The sequence below is a fragment of the Palaemon carinicauda genome, chromosome 3 (genome assembly GCF_036898095.1).
Source record: "Palaemon carinicauda isolate YSFRI2023 chromosome 3, ASM3689809v2, whole genome shotgun sequence".
NCBI classification, from domain to species: domain Eukaryota; kingdom Metazoa; phylum Arthropoda; class Malacostraca; order Decapoda; family Palaemonidae; genus Palaemon; species Palaemon carinicauda.
This window is the reverse complement of record NC_090727.1, coordinates 116,255,505-116,280,273: the sequence shown is the minus strand read 5'-3', so window position 1 is coordinate 116,280,273 and position 24,769 is coordinate 116,255,505. Positions and strand designations below refer to the sequence as shown.

The 24,769-nt window shown below is 34.6% G+C and overlaps 1 protein-coding gene across 1 annotated transcript in view; it reads left to right on the top strand.

Annotated features, from left to right (window-relative positions):
- Window positions 1-22,914, top strand: part of LOC137637803 (uncharacterized) — a 47,733-nt gene extending 24,819 nt beyond the window's left edge. Inside the window, exon 8 of the mRNA XM_068369912.1 lies at window positions 21,536-22,914. Coding sequence (XP_068226013.1) covers window positions 21,536-22,007 — 472 coding nt within the window. The 3' untranslated portion in view covers window positions 22,008-22,914. The remainder of the gene's footprint in view (window positions 1-21,535) is intronic.
- The last annotated feature ends 1,855 nt before the right edge of the window (window positions 22,915-24,769 follow it).

Here is a 24,769-nt window from a genome sequence, read left to right as displayed (position 1 = left end):
GACTTTTGTAACCATCAGTAGGAACAGGAAATTTTGAAAGACTTTTGTAACCATCAGTAGGAACTGGGAATTTTGAAAGACTTTTGTAACCATCAGTAGGAACTGGGAATTTTGAAAGACTTTTGTAACCATCAGTAGGAACTGGGAATTTTTAAAGACTTTTGTAACCATCAGTAGGAACTGGGAATTTTTAAAGACTTTTGTAACCATCAGTAGGAACTGGGAATTTTTAAAGACTTTTGTAACCATCAGTAGGAACTGGAAATTTTGAAAGACTTTTGTAACCATCAGTAGGAACTGGGAATTTTGAAAGACTTTTGTAACCATCAGTAGGAACTGGGAATTTTTAAAGACTTTTGTAACCATCAGTAGGAACTGGGAATATTTTGAAAGACTTTTGTAACCATCAGTAGGAACAGGAAATTTTGAAAGACTTTTGTAACCATCAGTAGGAACTGGGAATTTTGAAAGACTTTTGTAACCATCAGTAGGAACTGGAAATTTTGAAAGACTTTTGTAACCATCAGTAGGAACTGGGAATTTTTAAAGACTTTTGTAACCATCAGTAGGAACTGGGAATTTTTAAAGACTTTTGTAACCATCAGTAGGAACTGGGAATTTTGGAAGACTTTTGTAACCATCAGTAGGAACTGGAAATTTTGAAAGACTTTTGTAACCATCAGTAGAACTGGGAATTTTGAAAGACTTTTGTAACCATCAGTAGGAACTGGGAATTTTGAAAGACTTTGTAACCATCAGTAGGAACTGGGAATTTTTAAAGACTTTTGTAACCATCAGTAGGAACTGGGAATTTTTAAAGACTTTTGTAACCATCAGTAGGAACTGGGAATTTTGAAAGACTTTTGTAACCATCAGTAGGAACTGGAAATTTTGAAAGACTTTTGTAACCATCAGTAGGAACTGGGAATTTTTAAAGACTTTTGTAACCATCAGTAGGAACTGGGAATTTTGAAAGACTTTTGTAACCATCAGTAGGAACTGGGAATTTTGAAAGACTTTTGTAACCATCAGTAGGAACTGGAAATTTTTAAAGACTTTTGTAACCATCAGTAGGAACTGGGAATTTTTAAGACTTTTGTAACCATCAGTAGGAACTGGGAATTTTGAAAGACTTTTGTAACCATCAGTAGGAACTGGAATTTTGAAAGACTTTTGTGACCATCAGTAGGAACTGGGAATTTTAAAGACTTTTGTAACCATCAGTAGGAACTGGGAATTTTTAAAGACTTTTGTAACCATCAGTAGGAACTGGGAATTTTTAAAGACTTTTGTAACCATCAGTAGGAACTAGGAATTTTTAAAGACTTTTGTAACCATCAGTAGGAACTGGGAATTTTTAAAGACTTTTGTAACCATCAGTAGGAACTGGAATTTTGAAAGACTTTTGTAACCATCAGTAGGAACTGGGAATTTTGAAAGACTTTTGTAACCATCAGTAGGAACTGGGAATTTTGAAAGACTTTTGTAACCATCAGTAGGAACTGGGAATTTTTAAAGACTTTTGTAACCATCAGTAGGAACTGGGAATTTTGAAAGACTTTTGTAACCATCAGTAGGAACTGGAAATTTTGAAAGGACTTTTGTAACCATCAGTAGGAACTGGGAATTTTTAAGACTTTTGTAACCATCAATAGGAACTGGGAATTTTGAAAGCTTTTGTAACCATCAGTAGGAACTGGAATTTTTAAAGACTTTGTAACCATCAGTAGGAACTGAATTTTGAAAGACTTTTGTAACCATCAGTAGGAACTGGAATTTTTGAGAGACTTTTGTAACCATCAGTAGGAACTGGAAATTTTGAAAGACTTTTGTAACCATCAGTAGGAACTGGGAATTTTTAAAGACTTTTGTAACCATCAGTAGGAACTGAGAATTTTTGAAAGACTTTTGTAACCATCAGTAGGAACTGGGAATTTTGAAAGACTTTTGTAACCATCAGTAGGAACTAGAATTTTGAAAGACTTTTGTAACCATCAGTAGGAACTGGAAATTTTGAAAGACTTTTGTAACCATCAGTAGGAACTGGAAATTTTGAAAGACTTTTGTAACCATCAGTAGGAACTGGGAATTTTGAAAGACTTTTGTAACCATCAGTAGGAACTGGAAATTTTGAAAGACTTTTGTAACCATCAGTAGGAACTGGAATTTTAAAGACTTTTGTAACCATCAGTAGGAACTGGGAATTTTTAAAGAATTTTGTAACCATCAGTAGGAACTGGGAATTTTAAAGACTTTTGTAACCATCAGTAGGAACTGGAATTTTTTAAGACTTTTGTAACCATCAGTAGGAACTGGAAATTTTTAAAGACTTTTGTAACCATCAGTAGGAACTGGGAATTTTGAAAGACTTTGTGACCATCAGTAGGAACTGGGAATTTTGAAAGACTTTTGTGACCATCAGTAGGAACTGGGAATTTTTTAAAGACTTTTGTGACCATCAGTAGGAACTGGGAATTTTTTTAAGACTTGTAACCATCAGTAGGAACTGGAATTTTTGAAAGACTTTTGTAACCATCAGTAGGAACTGGAATTTTTAAAGACTTTTGTAACCATCAGTAGGAACTAGAATTTTGAAAGACTTTTGTAACCATCAGTAGGAACTGGAAATTTTGAAAGACTTTTTGACCATCAGTAGGAACTGGGAATTTTGAAAGACTTTTGTGACCATCAGTAGGAACTGGGAATTTTGAAAGACTTTTGTGACCATCAGTAGGAACTGGGAATTTTTAAAGACTTTTGTAACCATCAGTAGGAACTGGGAATTTTTAAAGACTTTTGTAACCATCAGTAGGAACTGGAAATTTTGAAAGACTTTTGTAACCATCAGTAGGAACTGGAAATTTTGAAAGACTTTTGTAACCATCAGTAGGAACTGGGAATTTTGAAAGACTTTTGTAACCATCAGTAGGAACTGGAAATTTTTGAAAGACTTTTGTAACCATCAGTAGGAACTGGAATTTTGAAAGACTTTTGTAACCATCAGTAGGAACTGGAATTTTTAAAGACTTTTGTAACCATCAGTAGGAACTGGAATTTTGAAAGACTTTTGTAACCATCAGTAGGAACTGGAAATTTTTGAAAGACTTTTGTGACCATCAGTAGGAACTGGAAATTTTGAAAGACTTTTGTAACCATCAGTAGGAACTGGAAATTTTTGAAAGACTTTTGTAACCATCAGTAGGAACTGGAAATTTTGAAAGACTTTTGTAACCATCAGTAGGAACTAGAAATTTTGAAAGACTTTTGTAACCATCAGTAGGAACTGGAAATTTTGAAAGACTTTTGTAACCATCAGTAGGAACTGGAATTTTGAAAGACTTTTGTAACCATCAGTAGGAACTGGGAATTTTGAAAGACTTTTGTGACCATCAGTAGGAACTGGAAATTTTGAAAGACTTTTGTGACCATCAGTAGGAACTGGGAATTTTGAAAGACTTTTGTAACCATCAGTAGGAACTGGAAATTTTGAAAGACTTTTGTAACCATCAGTAGGAACTGGGAATTTTGAAAGACTTTTGTAACCATCAGTAGGAACTGGAAATTTTTAAAGACTTTTGTAACCATCAGTAGGAACTGGGAATTTTTAAGACTTTTGTAACCATCAGTAGGAACTGGGAATTTTGAAAGACTTTTGTAACCATCAGTAGGAACTGGGAATTTTGAAAGACTTTGTGACCATCAGTAGGAACTGGGAATTTTGAAAGACTTTTTGACCATCAGTAGAACTGGGAATTTTGAAAGACTTATGTGACCATCAGTAGGAACTGGGAATTTTGAAAGACTTTTATGACCATCAGTAGGAACTGGGAATTTTTTAAAGACTTTTGTAACCATCAGTAGGAACTGGGAATTTTTAAAGACTTTTGTAACCATCAGTAGGAACTGAAATTTTTGAAAGACTTTTGTAACCATCAGTAGGAACTGGAAATTTTTGAAAGACTTTTGTAACCATCAGTAGGAACTGGGAATTTTTGAAAGACTTTTGTAACCATCAGTAGGAACTGGAAATTTTTGAAAGACTTTTGTAACCATCAGTAGGAACTGGAAATTTTTAAAGACTTTTGTAACCATCAGTAGGAACTGGAAATTTTAAAGACTTTTGTAACCATCAGTAGGAACTGGAAATTTTTGAAAGACTTTTGTAACCATCAGTAGGAACTGGAAATTTTGAAAGACTTTTGTAACCATCAGTAGGAACTGGAATTTTGAAAGACTTTTGTAACCATCAGTAGGAACTGGAATTTTGAAAGACTTTTGTAACCATCAGTAGGAACTGGAAATTTTGAAAGACTTTTGTAACCATCAGTAGGAACTGGAAATTTTGAAAGACTTTTGTAACCATCAGTAGGAACTGGAAATTTTGAAAGACTTTTGTAACCATCAGTAGGAACTGGAAATTTTGAAAGACTTTTGTAACCATCAGTAGGAACTGGGAATTTTGAAAGACTTTTGTAACCATCAGTAGGAACTGGAAATTTTGAAAGACTTTTGTAACCATCAGTAGGAACTGGGAATTTTAAAGACTTTTGTAACCATCAGTAGGAACTGGAATTTTGAAAGACTTTTGTAACCATCAGTAGGAACTGGGAATTTTGAAAGACTTTTGTAATCATCAGTAGGAACTGGAAATTTTTAAAGACTTTTGTAACCATCAGTAGGAACTGGGAATTTTTAAGACTTTTGTAACCATCAGTAGGAACTGGGAATTTTGAAAGACTTTTGTAACCATCAGTAGGAACTGGGAATTTTGAAAGACTTTTGTAACCATCAGTAGGAACTGGGAATTTTTAAAGACTTTTGTAACCATCAGTAGGAACTGGAATTTTTAAAGACTTTTGTAACCATCAGTAGGAACTGGGAATTTTTAATGACTTTTGTAACCATCAGTAGGAACTGCGAATTTTGAAAGACTTTTGTAACCATCAGTAGGAACTGGGAATTTTGAAAGACTTTTGTAACCATCAGTAGGAACTGGGAATTTTTAAAGACTTTTGTAACCATCAGTAGGAACTGGGAATTTTTAAAGACTTTTGTAACCATCAGTAGGAACTGGAATTTTTAAAGACTTTTGTAACCATCAGTAGGAACTGGGAATTTTTAAAGACTTTTGTAACCATCAGTAGGAACTGGAATTTTGAAAGACTTTTGTAACCATCAGTAGGAACTGGGAATTTTGAAAGACTTTTGTAACCATCAGTAGGAACTGGAAATTTTGAAAGACTTTTGTAACCATCAGTAGGAACTGGGAATTTTTAAAGACTTTTGTAACCATCAGTAGGAACTGGGAATTTTGAAAGACTTTTGTAACCATCAGTAGGAACTGGGAATTTTAAAGACTTTTGTAACCATCAGTAGGAACTGGAAATTTTTAAAGACTTTTGTAACCATCAGTAGGAACTGGAATTTTTAAAGACTTTTGTAACCATCAGTAGGAACTGGGAATTTTGAAAGACTTTTGTAACCATCAGTAGGAACTGGGAATTTTAAAGACTTTTGTAACCATCAGTAGGAACTGGGAATTTTGAAAGACTTTTGTAACCATCAGTAGGAACTGGGAATTTTAAAGACTTTTGTAACCATCAGTAGGAACTGGGAATTTTGAAAGACTTTTGTAACCATCAGTAGGAACTGGGAATTTTGAAAGACTTTTGTAACCATCAGTAGGAACTGGGAATTTTTAAGACTTTTGTAACCATCAGTAGGAACTGGGAATTTTGAAAGACTTTTGTAACCATCAGTAGGAACTGGAATTTTGAAAGACTTTTGTAACCATCAGTAGGAACTGGGAATTTTTAAAGACTTTTGTAACCATCAGTAGGAACTGGGAATTTTGAAAGACTTTTGTAACCATCAGTAGGAACTGGGAATTTTTAAAGACTTTTGTAACCATCAGTAGGAACTGGAAATTTTGAAAGACTTTTGTAACCATAAGTAGGAACAGGGAATTTTGAAAGACTTTTGTAACCATCAGTAGGAACTGGAATTTTGAAAGACTTTTGTAACCATCAGTAGGAACTGGGAATTTTTAAAGACTTTTGTAACCATCAGTAGGAACTGGGAATTTTTAAAGACTTTGTAACCATCAGTAGGAACTGGGAATTTTTAAAGACTTTTGTAACCATCAGTAGGAACTGGGAATTTTTGAAGACTTTTGTAACCATCAGTAGAACTGGAATTTTGAAGACTTTTGTAACCATCAGTAGGAACTGGGAATTTTTAAAGATTTTGTAACCATCAGTAGGAACTGGGAATTTTGAAAGACTTTTGTAACCATCAGTAGGAACTGGGAATTTTTTAAGACTTGTAACCATCAGTAGGAACTGGAAATTTTTTAAGACTTTTGTAACCATCAGTAGGAACTGGAATTTTGAAAGACTTTTATGACCATCAGTAGGAACTGGGAATTTTTTAAAGACTTTTGTGACCATCAGTAGGAACTGGGAATTTTTTAAGACTTTTGTAACCATCAGTGGAAACTGGAAATTTTTAAGACTTTTGTAACCATCAGTAGGAACTGGGAATTTTGAAAGACTTTGTGACCATCAGTAGGAACTGGAATTTTGAAAGACTTTTGTGACCATCAGTAGAACTGGGAATTTTTAAATACTTTTGTGACCATCAGTAGGAACTGGAATTTTTTAAAGACTTTTGTGACCATCAGTAGGAAATGGGAATTTTCTAAAGACTTTTGTGACCATCAGTAGGAACTGGAATTTTTAAAGACTTTTGTGACCATCAGTAGGAACGGGAATTTTGAAAGACTTTTGTAACCATCAGTAGGAACTGGGAATTTTGAAAGACTTTTGTGACCATCAGTAGGAACTGGGAATTTTGAAAGACTTTTGTAACCATCAGTAGGAACTGGAATTTTTAAAGACTTTTTGACCATCAGTAGGAACTAGTTATTTTCGAAGGGCTTTTGTAACTATCAGTAGGAACTGGGAATTTTTTAAGACTTGTCAACACCATCAGTAGGACTGGGAATTTTTTAAGGCTTTTGTAACCATCAGTAGGAACTGGGAATTTTGAAAGATTTGTGACCATCAGTAGGAACTGGAATTTTTGAAAGGTTTTTGTAACCATCAGTAAGAATTGGGAATTTTTAAAGCTTTTGTGACCATCAGTAGGAATGAGAATTTTTGAAAGGCTTTTGTGTCCCTCAGTAGGAACTGGAATTTTTAAGTTTTGTGACCATCAATAGGAACTGGAATTTTTAAAGCTTTGTAACCATCAGTAGGAACTGGAATTTTTAAAGAATTTTGGGACCATGAGTAGGAACTGGAATTTTTTTAAAGGCTTTTGTAACCATCAGTAGGAACTGGGAATTTTTAAGACTTTTGTGACCACCAGTAGGAAATGAGAATTTTTCAAAGGCTTTTGTGTCATCAGTAGGAACTGGAATTTTTTAAAGGTTTTGTAACCCATCATTAGGAACTGGGAATTTTTGAAGGCTTTTGTAACCATCAGTAGGAACTGGGAACTTTTAAAGACTTTTATGACCATAAGTAGGAACTGATTAGTTTTAAGGGCTTTTTAACTCTATACAGGAACAGGGAATTTTTAAGACTTTTGTGACCATCAGTAGGAACTGGAATTTTTAAAGGCTTTTGTAACCATCGGTAAGAACTGGGAATTTTTTAAAGACTTTGTAACCATCAGTAGGAACTGAGAATTTTTAAATGCTTTTGTGACCATCAGTAGGAACTAAGAATTTTAAAGACTTTGTGTCCATCAGTAGGAACTGGAATTTTTCAAAAACTTTTGTAACCATCATTAGGAACTGGAATTTTTAAAGACTTTTGTGACCATCAGTAGGACTGGAATTTTTTAAAGGCTTTTGCAACCATCAGTAGGAACTGGAATTTTTAAAGACTTTTGTGACCATAAGTAGGAACTGGTTATTTTTCAAGGGCTTTTTTAACTATCAGTAGGAACTGGGAATTTTTAAGACTTTGTGACCATCAGTAGGAACTGGAATTTTTAAAGGTTTTGTAACCATCAGTAGGAACTGGGAATTTTGAAAGATTTGTGACCATCAGTAGGAACTAGGAATTTTTAAAGACTTTTGTGACCATCAGTAGGAACTGGAATTTTTTAAAGGCTTTTGTAACCATCAGTAGGACTGAATTTTTGAAAGCCTTTTGTGACCATCAGTAGGAACTGGAAATTTTGAAAGACTTTTGTGACCATCAGTAGGAACTAAGAATTTTTAAAGGCTTTTGTAACATCAGTAGGAACTGGGAATTTTGAAGACTTTTGTGACCATCAGTAGGAACTGGAATTTTGAAAGACTTTTGTGACCATCAGTAGGAACTAAGAATTTTTTGAAGGCTTTTGTAACCATCAGTAGGAACTGGAAATTTTTAAAGACTTTTGTGACCATAAGTAGGAACTGGTTATTTTTCAAGGGCTTTTTTAACTATCAGTAGGAACTGGGAATTTTTTAAGACTTTTGTGACCATCAGTAGGAACTGGAATTTTTAAAGGTTTTGTAACCATCAGTAGGAACTGGGAATTTTGAAAGATTTGTGACCATCAGTAGGAACTAGGAATTTTTAAAGACTTTTGTGACCATCAGTAGGAACTGGAATTTTTTAAAGGCTTTTGTAACCATCAGTAGGACTGAAAATTTTTGAAAGCTTTTGTGACCATCAGTAGGAACTGGAAATTTTGAAAGACTTTTGTGACCATCAGTAGGAACTAAGAATTTTTGAAAGGCTTTTGTAACCATCAGTAGGAACTGGGAATTTTGATAGACTTTTGTGACCATCAGTAGGAACTGGGAATTTTTAAAGACTTTTGTGACCATCAGTAGGAAATAGAAATTTTTAAAGACTTTTGTGACCATCAGTAGCAAATGCAAATTTTTAAAAGAATTTTGACCATCATTAGGAACGGGAATTTTGAAAGACTTTTGTGACCATCAGTAGGAACTGAGAATTTTGAAAGACTTTTGTGACCATCAGTAGGAACTAGGAATTTTTGAAAGGCTTTTGTAACCATCAGTAGGAACTGCAAATTTTTAAAAACTTTTATGACCATCAGTAGGAACTGGTTATTTTTGAAGGGCTTTTGTAACTATCAGTAGGAACTGGGAATTTTTTAAGACTTTTGTGGCCATCAGTACGATTTGGGAATTTTTGAAGGGCTTTGGTAAACATCAGTAGAACTGGGAATTTTTGAAAGTTTTTGTAACCATCAGTAAGAATTGGGAATTTTAAAAGACTTGTGTGACCATCAGTAGGAACTGGAATTTTTTAAAGGTTTTTGTAACCATCAGTAGGAACTGGGAATTTTTAAAGACTTAAGAGGCCATCAGTAGGAACTGAGAATTTTTGAAAGGCTTTTGTGTCCATCAGTAGGAACTGCAGTATTTTTAAAGGCAGTTGTAACCATCAGTAGGAACTGGTAATTTTTAAAGACTTTTGTGACCATCAGTAGGACTGGAATTTTTGAAGGGCTTTTGTGTCCGTCAGTAGGAACTGGAATTTTTCAAAGACTTTTGTACCATCAGTAGGAACTGGGAATTTTTAAAGGCTTTTGTGACCATCAGTAGGACTGAAATTTTTTAAAGGGTTTTGCAACCATCAGTAGGAACTAGAAATTTTTAAAGACTTTTGTGACCATCAGTAGGAACTGGTTATTTTGAAGGGTTTTTTAACTATCAGTAGGAACTGGGAATTTTTTAAGACTTTTGTAACCACCAGTAGGAACTGGGAATTTTGAAAGACTTTTGTAATCATCAGTAGGAACTGGGAATTTTTAAATACTTTTGTAACCATCAGTAGGAACTGGGAATTTTGAAAGACTTTTGTAACCACCAGTAGGAACTGGGAATTTTTTAAGACTTTTGTAACCATCAGTAGAACTGGAAATTTTTAAGACTTTTGTAACCATCAGTAGGAACTGGGAATTTTTTTAAGACTTGTAACCATCAGTGGAAACTGGAAATTTCTTAAGACTTTTCTAACATCAGTAGGAACTGGGAATTTTGAAAGACTTTTGTGACCATCAGTAGGAACTGGGAATTTTTAAATACTTTTATGACCATCAGTAGGAACTGGAAATTTTTAAAGACTTTTGTGACCATCAGTAGAAAATGGGAATTTCTAAAAGACTTTTGTGACCATCAGTAGGAACTGGGAATATTTTTAAGACTTTTGTGACCATCAGTAGGAACCGGGAATTTTGAAAGACTTTTGTAACCACTAGTAGGATTTGGGAATTTTGAAAGACTTTTGTGACCATCAGTAGGAACTGGGAAGTTTTGAATGGCTTTTGTAACCATCAGTAGGAACTGCGAATTTTTAAAGACTTTTATGACTATCAGTAGGAACTAGTTATTTTTGAAGGGCTTTTGTAACCATCAGTAGGAACTGGGAATTTTTGAAAGGTATTTGTGACAATCAGTAGGAACTGGGAATTTTTGAAAGGTTATTGTACCATCAGTAGGAATTGGGAATTTTTAAAGCTTTTGTGACCATCATTAGGAACGGGAATTTTGAAAGACTTTTGTAACCATAGTAGGATTTGGGAATTTTGAAAGACTTTTGTGACCATCAGTAGGAACTGGGAATTTTTGAATGGCTTTTGTAACCATCAGTAGGAACTGGAATTTTTAAAGACTTTTGTGACTATCAGTAGGAACTAGTTATTTTTGAAGGGCTTTTGTAACCATCAGTAGGAACTGGGAATTTTTGAAAGGTATTTGTGACCATCAGTAGGAAATGAAAATTTTTGAAAGGCTTTTGTGTCCCTCAGTAGGACTGGGAATTTTTTAAGGGGTTTTGTGACCATCAATAGGAACTGGAATTTTTATAGGCTTTGTAACCATTAGTAGGAACTTGGAATTTTTAAAATTTTGGACCATCAGTAGGACTGGAATTTTTTAAAGGCTTTTGTAACCATCAGTAGGAACTGGGAATTTTAATGACTTTTGTGACCACCAGTAGGAAATGAGAATTTTTCGAAGGCTTTTGTGTCTATCAGTAGGAACTGGAATTTTTGAAAGCTTTGTAACCATCAGTAGGAACTGGGAATTTTTAAAGGCTTTTGTAACCTCAGTAGGAACTGGGAACTTTTAAAGACTTCTGTGACCATCAGTAGGAACTGGGCTTTTTTAACTGTCAATAGGAACAGGGAATTTTTAAGACTTTTGTGACCATCAGTAGGAACTGGAATTTTTAAAGGCTTTTGTAACCATCAGTAGGAACTGGGAATTTTTTTAAAGACTTTCCTGACCATCAGTAGGAACGAAAATTTTGTAAATGCTTTTGTGACCATCAGTAGGAACTAGGAATTTCTGAAGACTTTTTGACCATCAGTAGGAACTAGAATTTTTTAAAGGTTTTTGTAATCATCAGTAGGAACTGGGAATTTTTAAAGACTTTGTGACCATCAGTAGGACTGGAATTTTTGAAAGGCTTTTGTGTCCATCAGTAGGAACTGGAAATTTTTAAAGATTTTTGTGATCATATGTAGGAACTGGTTATTTTTGAAGGGCTTTTTTAACTATCAGTAGGAACTGGGAATTTTTTAAGACTTTTGTGACCATCAGTAGGAAATGAAAATTTTTAAAGAATTGTGACCATCAGTAGAAAATGGGAATTTTGAGAGACTTTTGTGACCATCAGTAGAATGCGAATTTTTTAAAGACTTTTGTGACCATCAGTAGAACGGGAATTTTGAAAGACTTTGTAACCATCAGTAGGAATTGGGAATTTTGAAAGACTTTTGTGACCATCAGTAGGAATTGGGAATTTTTGAAAGGCTTTTGTAACCATCAGTAGGAACTGTGAATTTTTAAAAACTTTTATGACCATCAGTAGGAACTGGTTATTTTTGAAGGGCTTTTGTAACCTATCAGTAGGAACTGGGAATTTTTTAAGACTTTTGTGCCATCAGTAGGATTTGGGAATTTTTGAAGGGCTTTGGTAAACATCAGTAGAACTGGGAATTTTTGTAAGCATTTGTGACCATCATTAGGAACTGGGAATTTTTTAAAGGTTTTTGTAACCATCAGTAAACTGGGAATTTTTGAAGACTTGTGTGACCATCAGTAGGAACTGGAATTTTTTAAAGGTTTTTGTAACCACCAGTAGGAACAGGGAATTTTTAAAGACTTCGGAGACCATCAGTAGGAACTGAAAGGCTTTTGTGTCTATCAGTAGAAACTGGATTTTTAAAGGTTTTTGTAACCATCAGTAGGAACTGGAATTTTTAAAGATTTTTGTGACAATCAGTAGGACTGGAATTTTTGAAAGATTTTTGTGTCCATCAGTAGGAACTGGAATTTTTCAAAGGCTTTTGTAACCATCAGTAGGAACTGGGAATTTTTAAAGACTTTTGTGACCATCAGTAGGACTAGAATTTTTTAAAGGCATTTGTAACCATCAGTAGGAACTGGAAATTTTTAAAGACTTTTGTGACCATAAGTAGGAACTGGTTATTTTTTAAGGGCTTTTTTAACTATCAGTAGAACTGTAATTTTTAAGAATTTTGTGACCATCAGTAGGAACTGGAATTTTTAAAGGCTTTTGTAACCATCAGTAGGAACTGGGAATTTTGAAAGATTTCCGTGACCATCAGTAGGAACTGAGAGTTTTTGAAATGCTTTTGTGACCATCAGTGGGAACTAGACATTTTTAAAGACTCTTGTGACCATCAGAAGGAACTGGAATTTTTAAAGGCTTTTGTAACCATCAGTAAGAACTGAGAATTTTTGAAAGCCTTTTCTAACCATCAGTAGGAACTGGAAATTTCGAAAGACTTTTGTGACCATCAGTAGGAACTAAGAATTTTTGAAAGCTTTTGTAACCATCAGTAGGAACTGGGAATTTTGAAAGACTTTTGTGACCATCAGTAGGAACTGGGAATCTTTAAAGACTTTTGTGACCATCTGTAGGAACTGGAAATTTTTAAAGACTTTTGTGACCATCAGTAGAAAAGGGGAATTTCTAAAAGACTTTTGTAACCATCAGTAGGAACTGGGAATTTTTTAAAGTCTTTTGTGACCATCATTAGGAACCAGGAATTTTGAAAGACTTTTGTAACTATCAGTAGGAACTGGGAATAATTTAAGACTTTTGTGGCCACCAGTAGGATTTGGGAATTTTTGAAGGGCTTTTGTAACCATCAGTAGGAACTGGGAATTTTTGAAATGCATTTGTGACCATCAGTAGGAACTGGAATTTTTGAAAGGTTTTTGTAACCATTGGTAAGAATTGGGAATTTTTAAAGCCTTTTGTGACCATCAGTAGGAAATGAGAATTTTTGAAAGGCTTTTGTGTCCTTCAGTAGGAGCTGGGAATTTTTAAAGACTTTTGTGACCATCAATAGGAACTGGAATTCCTTAAAGGCTTTGTAACCATCAGTAGGAGCTGGGAATTTTTAAAGACTTTTGTGACCATCAGTAGGACTGGAATTTTTTAAAGGCTTTTGTAGCCATCAATAGAAACCGGGAATTTTTAAAGACTTTTGTGAACATCAGTAGGACTGGAATGTTTTAAGACTTTTGTAACCATCAGTAGGAACTGAGATTTTTTGAAAGGCTTTTGTGTTTATCAGTAGGAACTGGAATGTTTTAAAGTCGTTTGTAACCATCAGTAGGAACTGGAAATTTTTAAAGACTTTTTTGACCATCAGTAGGACTGGAATTTTTGAAGGCTTTTGTGTCTATCAGCAGGAACTGGAATTTTTAAAGGCTTTTGTAATCATCATTAGGAACTGTGAATTTTTAAAGACTTTTGTGACCATCAATAGGAATGGAATTTTTAAAGGCTTTTGTAACCATCAGTAGGAACAGGGAATTTTTTAAGACTTTTGTGACCATCAGTAGGACTGGAATTTTTTAAAGATTTTTGTGTCCATCAGTAGGAACTGGAATTGTTCAAAGGCTTTTGTAACCATCAGTAGGAACTGGGAATTTTTAAAGACTTTTGTGACCATCAGTAGGACTGGAATTTTTAAAGGCTTTTGTAACCATCAGTAGGAACTGGAAATTTTTAACGACTTTTGTGACCATAAGTAGGAACTGGTTATTTTTTAAGGGATTTTTTAACTATCAGTAGGAACAGGGAATTTTTGAAGACTTTTGTCACCATCAGTAGAAACTGGAATTTTTAAAGGCTTTTGTAACCATCAGTAGGAACTGCGAATTTTTAAAGACTTATATGACCATCAGTAGGAACTGGTTATTTTTGAAGGGCTTTTGTAACTATCAGTAGGAACTGGGAATATTTTAAGACTTTTGTGGCCACCAGTAGGATTTGGGAATTTTTGAAGGGCTTTTGTAACCATCAGTAGGAACTGGGAATTTTTAAAGCCTTTTGTGACCATCATTAGGAACTGAGAATTTTTGAAAGGCTTTTGTGTTCCTCAGTAGGAGCTGGGAATTTTTAAAGACTTTTGTGACCATCAGTAGGGACTGGGAATTTTTTAAGGGGTATTTTGACCATCAATAGGAACTGGAATTTTTTATAGGCTTCTGTAACCATTAGTAGTAACTTGGAATTTTTAAAGACTTTTGTGACCATCAGTAGGACGAATTTTTTAAAGGCTTTTGTAACCATCAGTAAGAACTGGAAATTTATAATGACTTCTGTGACCACCAGTAGGGAATGAGAATTTTTCAAATGCTTTTGTGTCCATCAGTAGGAACTTTTTTTTTTTAAGCGTTTGTAACCATCAGTAGGAACTGGGAATTTTTAAAGACTTTTGTGACCATTAGTAGGACTTGAATTTTTGAAAGATTTTTGTGTCCATCAGTAGGAACTGGAATTTTTCAAAGTCTTTTGTAACCATCAGTAGGAACTGGGAATTTTTAAAGACTTTTGTGACCATCAGTAGGACTAGAATTTTTAAAGGCTTTTTAGCCCTCAGTAGGAACTGGAATTTTTAAAGACTTTTGTGACCATAAGTAGGAACTAGTTATTTTTCAAGGGCTTTTTTAACTATCAGTAGGAACAGGGAATTTTTTAAGATTTTTGTGACCATCAGTAGGAACTGGAATTTTTAAAGGCTTTTGTAACCATCAGTAGGAACTGGGAATTTTGAAAGATTTTGTGACCATCAGTAGGAACTGAGAATTTTTGAAATGCTTTTGGACCATCAGTAGGAACTAAGAATTTTTAAAGGTTTTTTGTAACCATCAGTAGAACTGAGAATTTTTGAAAGCCTTTTGTAACCATCAGTAGGAACTGGAAATTTCGAAAGACTTTTGTGACCATCAGTAGGAACTAAGAATTTTTAAAGCTTTTGTAACCATCAGTAGGAACTGGAATTTTGAAAGACTTTTGTGACCATCAGTAGGAACTGGAATTTTTAAAAACTTTTGTGACCATCAGTAGGAACTGGAAATTTTTAAAGACTTTTGTGACCATCAGTAAAATAGGAATTTCTAAAAGTCTTTTGTGATCATCAGTAGGAACTGGGAATTTTGAAAGATTTTTGTGCCCATCAGTAGGAACTAGGAATTTTTGAAAGGCTTTTGTAACCATCAGTAGGAACTGGAATTTTTAAAGACTTTTATGACCATCAGTAGGAACTGGTTATTTTTGAAGGGCTTTTGTAACCATCAGTAGGAACTGGGAATATTTTAAGACTTTTGTGCCATCAGTAGGAACGAGAATTTTTGAAGGGCTTTTGTAACCATAAGTAGGAACTGGGAATTTTTGAAAGCACTTTTAGTGACCATCAGTAGGAACTGGAAATTTTGTAAAGGTTTTTGTAACCATTAGTAAGAATTGGGAATTTTTAAAGCCTTTTGTGACCATCAGTAGAAACTGAGAATTTTTGAAAGGCTTTTGTGTCCTCAGTAGGAGCTGGGAATTTTTAAAGACTTTTGTGACCATCAGTAGGAACTGGGAATTTTTTAAGGGGTATTGCGACCATCAATAGGAACTGGAATTTTTTATAGGTTTCTGTAACCATTAGTAGTAACTGGGAATTTTTAAAGACTTTTGTAACCATCAGTAGGACGAATTTTTTTTAAAGGCTTTTGTAACCATCAGTAGGAACTGGGAATTTTTAATGACTTTTGTGACCAACAGTAGGGAATGAGAATTTTTCAAATGCTTTTGTGTCCATCAGTAGGAACTTTTTTATTTTTTTTTTTTTTTTTAAAAGCGTTTGTAACCATCAGTAGGAACTGGGAATTTTTGAAGACTTTTGTGACCATTAGTAGGACTTAAATTTTTGAAAGGCTTTTGTGTCCATCAATTGGAACTGGAATTCCTTAAAGACTTTTGTGACCATCAGTAGGACTGGAATTTTGAAAGATTTTTGTGTCCATCAGTAGGAACTGGAATTTTTCAAAGGCTTTTGTAACCATCAGTAGGAACTGGGAATTTTTAAAGACTTTTGTGACCATCAGTAGGACTGGAATTTTTAAAGGGTTTTGTAACCATCAGTAGGAACTGGAAATTTTTAAAGACTTTTGTGACCAGAAGTAGGAACTGGTTATTTTTCAGGGCTTTTTGTAACCATTGGTAGGAACAAGGAATTTTTGAAGACTTTTGTGACCATCAGTAGGAACTGGAATTTTTAAAGGCTTTTGTAACCATCAGTAGGAACTGGGAATTTTAAAGATTTCCATGACCATCAGTAGGAACTGAGAATTTTTGAAATGCTTTTGTGACCATCAGTGGGAACTAGGAATTTTTAAAGACTTTTGTGACCATCAGTAGGAACTGGAATTTTTTAAAGGCTTTTGTAACCATCAGTAGGAACTGAGAATTTTTGAAAGCCTTTTGTAACCATCAGTAGGAACTGGAATTTTTCGAAAGACTTTTGTGACCATCAGTAGGAACTAAGAATTTTTGAAAGCTTCTGTAACCATCAGTAGGAACTGGGAATTTTGAAAGACTTTTGTGACCATCAGTAGGAACTGGGAATTTTTAAAGACTTTTGTGACCATCAGTAGGACGATTTTTTTAATGGCTTTTGTAACCATCAGTAGGAACTGGGAATTTTCAATGACTTTTGTGACCACCAGTAGGGAATGAGAATTTTTCAAATGCTTTTGTGTTCATTAGTAGGAACTTTTTTTTTCTTTTTAAGAGTTTGTAACCATCACTAGGAACTGGGAATTTTTAAAGACTTTTGTGACCATTAGTAGGACTTGAATTTTTAAAAGGCTTTTGTGTCCATCAATAGGAACTGGAATTCCTTAAAGGCTTTTGTAACCATCAGTAGGAGCTGGGAATTTTTAAAGACTTTTGTGATCACCAGTAGGACTGGAATTTTTTAAAGGCTTTTGTAGCCATCGGTTGAAACCGGGAATTTTTAAAGACTTTTGTGAACATCAGTAGGACTGGAATTTTTTAAGACTTTTGTAACCATCAGTAGGAACTGAGATTTTTTAAGAGGCTTTTGTGTTCATCAGTAGGAACTGGAATTTTTTAAAGTCGTTTGTAACCATCAGTTTGAACTGGGAATTTCTAAAGACTTTTTTGACCATCAGTAGGACTGGAATTTTTGAAAGTCTTTTGTGTCTATCAGCAGGAACTGGAATTTTTTAAAGGCTTTTGTAACCATCATTAGGAACTATAAATTTTTAAAGACTTTTGTGACCATCAGTAGGAATGGAATTTTTAAAGGCTTTTGTAATAATCAGTAGGAACAGGGAATTTTTTAATACTTTTGTGACCATCAGTAGGAACAGGAATTTTTAAAGGCTTTTGTAACCATCAGTTGGAAGTGGGAATTTTGAAAGACTTTTGAGACCATCAGTAAGAACTGAGAATTTTTGAAATACTTTTGTGACCATCATTAGGAACTAGGAATTTTTAAAGACTTGTGACCATCAGTGGGAACTGGAATTTTTTAAAGGTTTTTGTAACCATCAGTAGGAACTGGGAATTTTTAAAGACTTTGGAGACCATCGGTATGAAATGAGAATTTTTGAAAGGCTTTTGTGTCCATCAGTATGAACTGGAGTATTTTTAAAGGCATTTATAACCATCAGTAGGAACTGGGAATTTTTAAAGACTTTTGTGTCCATCAGTAGGACTGCAATTTTCTATATGCTTTTGTGTCCATCAGTAGGAACTGGAATTTTTTGAAGGATTTTGCAACCATCATTAGGAACAGGGAATTTTTAAAGACTTTTGTGACTATCAGTAGGAATGGAATTTTCTAAAGGCTTTTGCAACCATCAAAAGGAACTGGAAATTTTTAAAGACTTTTGTGACCATAAGTAGGAACTGATTATTTTTGAAGGGCTTCTTTAACTATCAGTAGGAACTGGGAATTTTAAAGACTTTTTTTTACCATCAGTAGGAACTGGAATTTTTAAAGACTTTTGTAACCATCAGTAGGAACTGGGAATTTTGAAAGATTTTTGTGACCATCAGTAGGAACTAGGAATTTTTAAAAACTTTTGTGACCATCAGTAGGAACTGGAATTTTTAACAGGCTATTGTAACCATCACTAAGAACTGAGAATTTTTGAAATGTTTTTGTGACCATCAGTAGGAACTGGAATTTTTCAAAGGCTTTTGTAACCATCGGTAGGAGCTGAGAATTTTTGAAAGTTTTTTGATACCATCAGTAGGAACTGCAAATTTTGAAAGACTTTTGTGACCACCAGTAGGAACTGAGAATTTTTAAAAGTCTTTTGTAACCATCAGTAGGAACTGCGAATTTTGAAGACGTTTGTGACCATCAGTAGGAACTGGAAATTTTTAAGTCTTTTGTAACCATCAGGAGAAACTGCGAATTTTGAAGACGTTTGTGACCATCAGTAGGAACTCGGATTTTTGAAAGGCTTTTGTGTCCACCAGTAAGAACTAGGAATTTTGTAAGATTTTATGACCATCAGTAGGAAATGGGAATTTTTGAAAGGCTTTTGTGTCCACTAGAAAGAACTGGGAATTTTGAAAGACTTTTGTGACCATCAGTAAGAACTGGGAATTTTGAAAGACTTTTGTGACCATCAGTAGCAACTGAGAATTTTTGACAAGCTTTTGTGACCATCAGTAGGAACTGAGAATTTTCGAAAGACTTTTGTGACCATCAGTAGGAACCTGGAATTTTGAAAGATTTTTGTGACCATCAGTAGGAACAGGGAATTTTGAAAGACTTTTGTGACCATCAGTAGGAACTGAGAATTTTCGAAAGACTTTTGTGACCATCAGTAGGAACTTGGAATTTTGAAAGATTTTTATGACCATCAGTAGGAACTGTGAATTTTGAAAGACTTTTGTGACCATCAGTAGGAACAGAGAATTTTTAGAGACTTTTGTGACCATCAATAGGAACTAGGAATTTCTGAAAGACTTATGTAACCATCAGTAGGAACTGGGAATTTTTAAAGACTTTTGTGACCATCAGTAGGAACAGAGAATTTTTAGAGACTTTTGTGACCATTAGTAGGAACTGGGAATTTTTGAAGGGCTTTTGTAACTATTGATAGGAACTGGGAATTTTGATAGACTTTTATGACCATCAGAAGGAAATGGGAATTTTGAAGGGATTTTGTGTCCACCAGTAAGAACTGGGAATTTTGAAAGATTAAGTGACCATCAGTAGGAACTGTGAATTTTGAAAGACTTTTGTGACCATCAGTAGGAACAGAGAATTTTTAGAGACTTTTGTGACCATCAATAGGAACTAGGAATTTCTGAAAGACTTATGTAACCATCAGTAGGAACTGGGAATTTTTAAAGACTTTTGTGACCATCAGTAGGAACAGAGAATTTTTAGAGACTTTTGTGACCATTAGTAGGAACTGGGAATTTTTGAAGGGCTTTTGTAACTATTGATATGAACTGGGAATTTTGATAGACTTTTATGACCATCAGAAGGAAATGGGAATTTTGAAGGGATTTTGTGTCCACCAGTAAGAACTGGGAATTTTGAAAGATTAAGTGACCATCAGTAGGAACTGTGAATTTTGAAAGACTTTTGTGACCATCAGGAGGAACAGAGAATTTTTAGAGACTTTTGTGACCATCAGTAGGAACTAGGAATTTCTGAAAGACTTATGTAACCATCAGTAGGAACTGGGAATTTTTAAAGACTTTTGTGACCATCAGTAGGAACAGAGAATTTTTAGAGACTTTTGTGATCATTAGTAGGAACTGGGAATTTTTGAAGGGCTTTTGTAACTATTGATAGGAACTGGGAATTTTGATAGACTTTTATGACCATCAGAAGGAAATGGGAATTTTGAAGGGATTTTGTGTCCACCAGTAAGAACTGGGGATTTTGAAAGACTTTTGTGACTATCAGTAGTAACTGAGAATTTTGGACAGGCTTTTGTGACTATCAGTAGGAAATAGGAATTTTTGAAGGGATTTTGTAACAATCAGTAGGAACTAGGAATTTCTGAAAGGCTTTTGTAATCATCAGTAGGAACCGGGAATTCTTAAAGACTTATGTGACCATCAGTAGGAACTGAGAATTTTTGAAAGGCTTTTGTGACCATCAAGCACATGACTGTGCCGTGAGCCAGTAAAGGTTAGACAGGCGATGTCCGTGTTATCAGATCTCTTCTATAATTATGTTAATATTCTAATAAAAGTCAGATGGTGTTGGGATATTTCAGTATCGTTCAAAATATAGCCTACAATGCCGATGGTTGTGCAAAATACCAGTGATTCTAACGAGAAGAGTTTTATTTCTTTTCCAATTCCAAATTTTAGGTTCGTGTTCAGTTGGCATTCAGAACTTGGATTACATAAGAAGAGCAATCAGAGATTTATGACCTGCGCCAAAGGTTAATGGCGTCGTCCATGTCCTAAGATCTATCTGTGGTGAAAATTTCGTCAAAATTCGTCCACTTTTTTACGTTATCTTTAGAATGCAAATCCGCATCTAAAATCGGGACCCAGATCCGAATCATCTCCAAAATTTATTGGGGTCATCGATGACTTAAGGTGTAGCCTATCTGTGGCAAAATTGTAGTCAAAATCTGTCAATTTGTTTTTAGGTTATCTTTAAAATTGTGAAAAATGCAAATCCGGATCATCTCCAAAATTTAATCTGTATTGAAAATTTCGTCGAAAACCGTTGAGTAGGTTTGATTTACGTTTTATTTGAAAATACCTGCTACTAATAGTCTGCATTTTAAAATTCCAATGGAAATTACGTGTGGTCTAATTAAATATATTTTCCTTTATCCTCCAAATGATAGTAATTTATAATGACATTTTCAGTTCGTATCCATATTTCTAAACCTTTCTCTGAAAATGTTAGTAATCATTATTGAATGTACCTGACTTCCATAATACCTAAATCTCATGTAGATGTTAACACGTTGGTTTTCTCCCTTAAGCTATTTTGAAATCCTTTTGCAATTCAAGTTCAACAAAGTCGATTTAAGAGCGAAAGGAATAAACGCAGCTGCGTTCGTCTTGTTTATTGTAATCTTTGATTATTTATCGTTTTTCATATGAATTTAGCGTTCTACGCTGTAGGCCTACATGTTAATTTGTTATTAGTGTTTAGATTTAGCAAGTTCAGCTGAAACTGGGTCACAAAGATCTTTCCTTTCTCTTCCTTGTCATTCCAGGCCCTACACTGACACCCTCAATTCGTTGCAAGGTTTATTCCTCTTCATTTGTTTTCTGTTAAACAGAAATAAACGGAAGCATTTGGAGAAGAAATTCCCTAGGCTATTCCAGTGGATTAGGAAATTCAACCCACTTCCAGCTTATATGAAGTGGCTGCAAAATATTGTAAACCCTACATTATATTATCTTACTTCAAGTATCAGCGTTCAGTTTTTGAACTCAACGGCAATTGGAACACTCACCACTTCGATACAGTCACTCATCCCTTCATCGGCCCCTTTCAAATTGAGTTCTTCTTCTTCTTCTTCCGAGGCCCAAAGTTATGCATCCCTTGACAACCCTGATGAAGGGATTGTTGTCCTTTCACAATCATCTCTTCGGGGAACAGACAATGTTCAGGACCCTGGGAACCATCCCTTCAAAATTCCAAAAGTTCGGAGGTCACTCCAGATCCGTCTTGCTGACAGATAATCCACAAGATGAAGAAGACAAAGACGAATATAACGGATTTTCCTTCGACTTCAAATATGTTTCAAAGTAAATCGCAGGCTTTAGTTGAAATGACAGTTTTCTTAGTGAACCCCAGTTCCGTGTATTACTTGAAACTTGTAACAAGATGTGTCAGGAACATTTTCAAGGAAAGAAAATATAAAGTACAAATTTGTTTTAGATATTATAAAGTCTGTGTTATTAGAAGTGCCAATTAATGTATTCTCTTTCCTTAAATTATTATATGTACAACGCCTTTTCTTGTGTAGCTAGAGTGAAAATAAGAGAATAGATACGAATTTTTCAGCCAGTATTTTGTCTTCAACATTGGTCGGACAAGAAAGAATGCATTATGATGTACTAATACATTGCTGGAATGTATCACCAGGAAAGTGTACATTACTTTTCAAGTGCCTCATTTGGCACTAAAGTGACAGAGTATTATATTCCATTTCTTGGCGTGTGGATTTTCTGCCAGTAAATCAATATGTGTCTTATCTGGTATTTCCATCTTCCATGAAATCTCAGACTCTTTTCATATCACGATAGAATCCAACGCTTAACTGAAAAAGATATCTCGTTCATTTGATAACTATTACAATGCTATTTGTATCCTTGGCAAGGAAATGCTTAGCAGATATTATTTATTGCCATTATTTTACAATTTTTTTTTGCTCATCACATCATGTGAACTATGATCAGTGTTTGTATCAAATTATTTTGCTATTCAATATATACTGAAAAGTAAAGTGGAGTTAATATCATGTGAGAATCAATACACTGAGATTATCAAAAGTTTACATATGTATATCATCATTTCTAATTTATTACCTAAAGCTAACATGTCAGATAAGAGTTATTTATTTACGCTTTTCTTGCCGACAAACAAGGAAACTTTGTACGTTTTCAAAATGTTTTATATGTTGAGAATATTTTGTAAACATGAATACAAATCAATTTGTTTTCTTGTTTTTTAAACTTTTTCTGACTCCTCTCACCATAAACAAATTCTGAAGCTTAATTCTTCGAATGTGAATAATAACTGTAACTGTACTTATTTAGAAGCCTCAGTACAACGTTAGTCGGTCTACCCACAGGAAGCTTCCAGACATGCCTTTCTGGAGATCAAATTATGTGAAAAGTCTACCCACAGGAAGCCTTTAGATCCACATAAGCCTTTTCTAGATCAAATTTTATGAGAAAACCTAACACATAACTAAAACATCGGCATTGCCTTAAGACAAATGTTCCTATCAATACACTCGTGGTGGAATGTAATAGATTTTAAGCAGACTATCTTTAATGATTTCCTTGTAACAGACGACAAAAGGTGTCCAGCAATTAACTTTCGTTGCTGGAACCTGGAAATTGAAAACGTTTTGTTATATTGTAAATATAAACATTTATGAAAACCCTTTAGCTTTTGGTGAAAATGGTTATGATAGCTTCAGGGGAAATCAAGATAAAGTTAAATGTGTTCGTCGTTCACACAAACGAGGCCATGAAAAATATATTATTATTATTATTATTATTATTATTATTATTATTATTACTTGCTAAGCTACAGCTCTAGTTGGAAAAGCAGGGTGCTATAAGTCCAGGGGCTCCAACCGGGAAAATAGCCCAGTGAGAAAAGAAAACAAGGAAGTAAGAGAAAGGATTAACAATTAGAATAAAATATAAGAACAGCAGCAACACCAAAAAATACTCCATTATATATAAACTATAAAAACTTTAACAAAATATGAGGAAGAGAAATAAAATAAAATAGTGTGCCCGAGTGTACCCACAAGCAAGAGAACTCTAACCGAAGACTGTGGAAGACCATGGTACAGAGGCTATGGCACTACCCAAGAACAGAGAACAATTGTTTGACTTTGGAGTGTCCTTCTCCTAGAAGAGCTGCCTGCCCTAGCTGAAGAGTCTCTTCTACCCTTACCAAGAGAAAAGTGGCCACTGAACAATTACATTGCAGTAGTTAACCCTTAATATAAGACTTTGCATCATGCAACCAAGCAAAGCCTCACCAATGCGTATGCACTAGATTATGAATAAAAACAATAAGGGCCGATTCACATTTATCGGTCCGGTCGCGCTCCGCTCTCGTTCCAATCACGGTCCGATCAAATATTGTTACATGATTTTAAATGGAAGCATGCATACTAGCGCTCCGGTCCGCTCTCGCTCCAGTCTTGTATGTAAAATATCAGGTTAATGTTCATTACGTACACACATTTCCTAGTATTACTGAACAATATTCCTATACATTTATGCTTTTTCCTTATATTTATAATTTTGCTAAGACACTGATCGGACCGAAGCCGAGAGCGAACCGAGACTGGAGCTTGACCGGACCGATAATATGAATCAACCATAAGAGGGCCAATAGATTATAATAAAGTTAAACTTCATATCAGGAAAACTTCAAGACAAATAGGATCACAAACCTTGACAGAAAGTGAATAGAATAGATCAAGGAACCAATAATTTCGGAGATGAAACTAATAATCAAGAATATAAATAGATACAAATAAGTTAGTGAAAAGAAAAGCAACCCCCTTCTGGTTCAGTCCTGATATGAATTTCTTTTTCATACGATTGTCAAGTATTGTCATCCTCAAACCGTATATGTGATTTATTGTTATTATCTCAATTTCTGCTTTGTTATGATCCAGGAAGAATTTTGGAATTCATATTCAATTCCACCATTTCATGATAGAGTTCAACAGCCAGCATATTTGGGG